Source organism: Stegostoma tigrinum, chromosome 21 (assembly GCF_030684315.1).
Source record: "Stegostoma tigrinum isolate sSteTig4 chromosome 21, sSteTig4.hap1, whole genome shotgun sequence".
NCBI lineage: Eukaryota > Metazoa > Chordata > Chondrichthyes > Orectolobiformes > Stegostomatidae > Stegostoma > Stegostoma tigrinum.
Genome location: NC_081374.1, coordinates 899,730 through 903,459, shown reverse-complemented (window position 1 = coordinate 903,459; position 3,730 = coordinate 899,730). Strand labels below are relative to the sequence as shown.

The window sequence follows — 3,730 nt, the reverse complement described above, 5'->3', positions numbered from 1 at the left end:
CAATTCTGTTCACACACTTGCAGGATGCCAAGGTCTGAGAGCCAGACCCTATCTCCTCACAGTAGTCAGTGAGTAACTGAGGAACAGAACTGCTCGGGGTATGGTTATTCCATGTCATTCAATCAATGAGTATCTCACACTGAAACACTGACCCCCCTTAACCTGACACCTGGCCACTGACCCCCAGACCCTGATGACTCAGCACTGACCCCCAGACAAAGATGCCTGGGCACTCACCCCAAAACCATGACCTCTGGACACTTACCCCCAGACCCTGACCCTTAGACACTGAATCCCAGACTGCGTCACCCAGACCCTATCCCTTGGACATTGACCCCTGGACACTGACCCTTGGACACTGACCCTCAGACCAACCCTCAGACACTGGCTCTCGGACATGGACTCAGTCTTGACCTCATGTCACTCTGCAACACTTGATCCCTGATATCCTTTTAGCTGGAAAACAAAGAATGGAATGCCATTGAGACAGTCAGGGGCAGGGTCTGGGGGTATGGGACAGATTGAACAGTGACGGGAGAATGGTCACAGATGTTTGTGATTAAAAGCTCAGTCTGTAACAGCTCACTGATGTGTGGTGATTTGATTTTATTGTCACTTTCAAAGCTGAACAATGAGAGTATGAGGTTTCCTTGACGGAAGTGGTACAATTATCGCGAGAAAGAAGCATTATCCTGCACAGAAGTAAATCTCAGTCTAACTGGTCACAGGGGCTCTTCCCAGTTAATAACTGGTTAATCCCGACATGGAACAGATTCCCTCAGTGCTGTCGGTGTTACCAAAGCAGGACTGTGATGGTCAGGTGTGACGGGGATGGTGGTGGGGGGAGGGGGAGGGGTTTCCTCATCACCCCCTACCCTCCAGTCTGCTTCTCAGTGCTGGTCACACACTGACTGCCCACTCACTGGATGGACTTTCATTCCAAGGTTGAGGCACATCGATAGCTGGAGTCTGGAGACTTGGAGCAGCGTAGACCCAGCGAACATGGACAGGTGTAATGCAGGCGCTTGCCAAAAAAAGGAATCTGCAGTGGGGAGGAAAAGCCAAGATCAACATCCCTCATTAATGTAGCAACCTCAGCATCCATAGGCAGCTTATAGCAACAGTGATTGGACAAGCAGGGAGAAGGTAACAGTTTTCACATTGGAACCCAAAGAATCATTCCAGCCACTTCCAGAGATTTTTTTGGACGAGGTAAAATTGATCAGCATGGAGCAGATTGGGAATCATTCCCCAAGGCTCTAACTCTGGAGCTTTGATCCTGGGAAACAATGAGAATAGGAGCACTGTTATCCAGAAGTAGACCATTTAGCCCATTGCATTGTGGAACTACCCTGGAGTAATTACTGAGAACACTGGGGCCAGTGAAGCACTGGGCCTCACCACAAGGTGTAGCCATTTTGAGCTTCACCCTTACTCCTGGCCCTGGTTTCAAGGGAACCTGAACTGTACCAGCTCAGTGAATTCATCAATCCTTTCATGGGATACGGGGCATCACTGTGTAGGCCAGCCATTTTTGCCCGTCCCTAATTGGTCTCAAACTGAGGCAATTTCAGGGGGCAATCAGGAGTCAAATCTCATTATTGTGGACTGACATGTAGGCCAGTCCACATGGTCTGGCAAATTTTCCTCTCTGAAGGGCATTTGTAAACCAGATAGGTTTTTCCAACAATCATTCATGGTCATCAAGGTAACCATCATTCAGGTGAGCTAGGAAGATTGTAGATCTCCTGTAAGGGACAAAACTTGGGAAACTCTAACACCACAGACAAGGGTGAGAGCAGCAGCACCCAACCTTGTGACTGAAGGGGTGACATTCATCGCCACGTGTTCCTTCAGGGGTACATAGCTGCAGCCCTCTCAGCCACACACTGGCAGCACAGCACCATCCTCTGCCACACTGTAAATCCCGTTCACAAGCCTGAAGGGGGAGAAAGACACAAAGGGAGAGGTATTTACTGAGAGACATTGAAAGCTCAGGCAAGAAAAATTAAGCCAACAAAAACATTGTATATCTTTATTTCCACCTTACGTAGCCTTCAATTTCCAGTCACTTCGATGGATTGTGGAGTATAAACGATGATCTCACACCCAGACCCCAAGGCATTGTTTGGTTTTACTACCAGGTCTTCCTCATTGTAATATTGTTTTGCTAAGATTATTCCTTTCCTGATTGATCCTGGGTGTTGGCCAGAGACCCAGGTTCGACTCCTCCCTCGAGGGCAACTGTCTGTGTGGAGTTTACACATTCTCCCTGTGTCTGCGTGGGTTTCCTCTGGGTGCTCTGTTTTCCTCCCACAGTCCAAAGATGTGCATGTTAGGTGGATTGGCCGCGCTAAATTGCCCATAGTGTTCAGGGATGTGTAAATTGAGTGGGTTATAGGAGGATTGGTCTGGGTGGGATGCTCTGAGTGTCAGTGTGGACTTGTTGGGCCAAAGGCCCTGGTTCCACACCATCGGGATTCTATGATTCTATCATCAAAGTCAATACATAGGTCTCCTTGCAGCAACTAAGTGGCCATTCTCCATTTCCTTGCTGTGTCAGTCAGTGTGAGTAAAGATTTTGCTTCTGGGAGTCAGGAATGTAAGGAGTCACATGGGAATAGCTGTGTACAAATGGAAAGGGATCTACTCACCTTTGTTATCATTGGTGGACTCATGGTCTTGGGATGATTTGTTAACTTGGACAGAGTTTGGTTCTGATGTTCATTAGCAACCTGGAATACCAACTCAGTTTCTCACACCACAGACTCTCCTTGATCTTTTGAGTATTCTCAGCAGTTTTGTTTAGTATTCATTCATGGGATATGGGCATTGCCGGCTGGGCCAGCATTTATTGCTCATTGCTAATTGTCCTTGAGAAAGTGTTGCTGAGCTGCCTTCTTGAGCCACTGCAGGCCATGTGCTGCAGGTAGACCCACAGTACACTTTGGGAGGGAGTTCCAGGATTTTGACCCAGTAACTGTGAAGGAACAGTGATATATTTGCCAGTCATGTAGAAGAGTGGTTTGGAGGGGACTTGTAGAGGCTGGTATTCTTATGTATCTGTTGATCTTGCCCTTCTAGTTGGAAGTGGCCATGGGTTTGGAAGGTGTTGTTTTCTACCTAATACACCCACTCTCTAGGACATTAGAATGATGGCATCAAACTTTGAAACCATGGTCAGAGCTTATTGTGAAGAATGCCCTCATGATTGGGATAAGGAAGCTTCTTTGCATGGTTTGTCATTAGGATGCTCCTCATGAGTCCATTGGGTTTAGTCCTTTTGAACCAATACACGGTGAGAGAACAACGTAATTAAAGAGAAGTTGATAAACCAGATTTCAGAAATAACTTTCCAACATATTTCAGACAGAAATTAATCAAAGCATGTGAGTTGGCTAAAAAGCATTTGAAGGATACCGAATAAACAATGAAAACCAGAGCTGCTTAAAAAGGCTAAAGTTCAACATGGTTTTGTGGGAGACGATGTGTTTATATCATTACTTATCACCAGGGAAGCATTATAAACAATGATCACTGGACTGAACTGAAACTCAGTGTGAGTTACATAGTCAGTAGTTCAGACAGGAGAATTAATCAATGAGTGTTGAATATGTTAAATAGATGTTTTGCCAGGGATGATAGTGAGAAGCAAAGTGTACTTTTGCTGATGAAATGATAAGGAGTGGAATGGAAATATCAGCAAAATTGGAGAATGAGTCAGAAATTG

At 46.1% G+C, this 3,730-nt stretch overlaps 1 protein-coding gene across 1 annotated transcript in view; it reads right to left on the bottom strand.

Moving 5' to 3' along the window:
- Positions 1-650: 650 nt before the first annotated feature.
- The window catches only part of LOC125462640 (toxin MIT1-like), a 15,664-nt gene continuing 12,584 nt past the window's right edge, over positions 651-3,730 (bottom strand). The window contains exons 3-4 of the mRNA XM_048552868.2: positions 1,814-1,939; positions 651-1,042 (exon numbers count right to left, since the gene is read on the bottom strand). Coding sequence (XP_048408825.1) covers positions 935-1,042; positions 1,814-1,939 — 234 coding nt within the window. The 3' untranslated portion in view covers positions 651-934. The remainder of the gene's footprint in view (positions 1,043-1,813; positions 1,940-3,730) is intronic.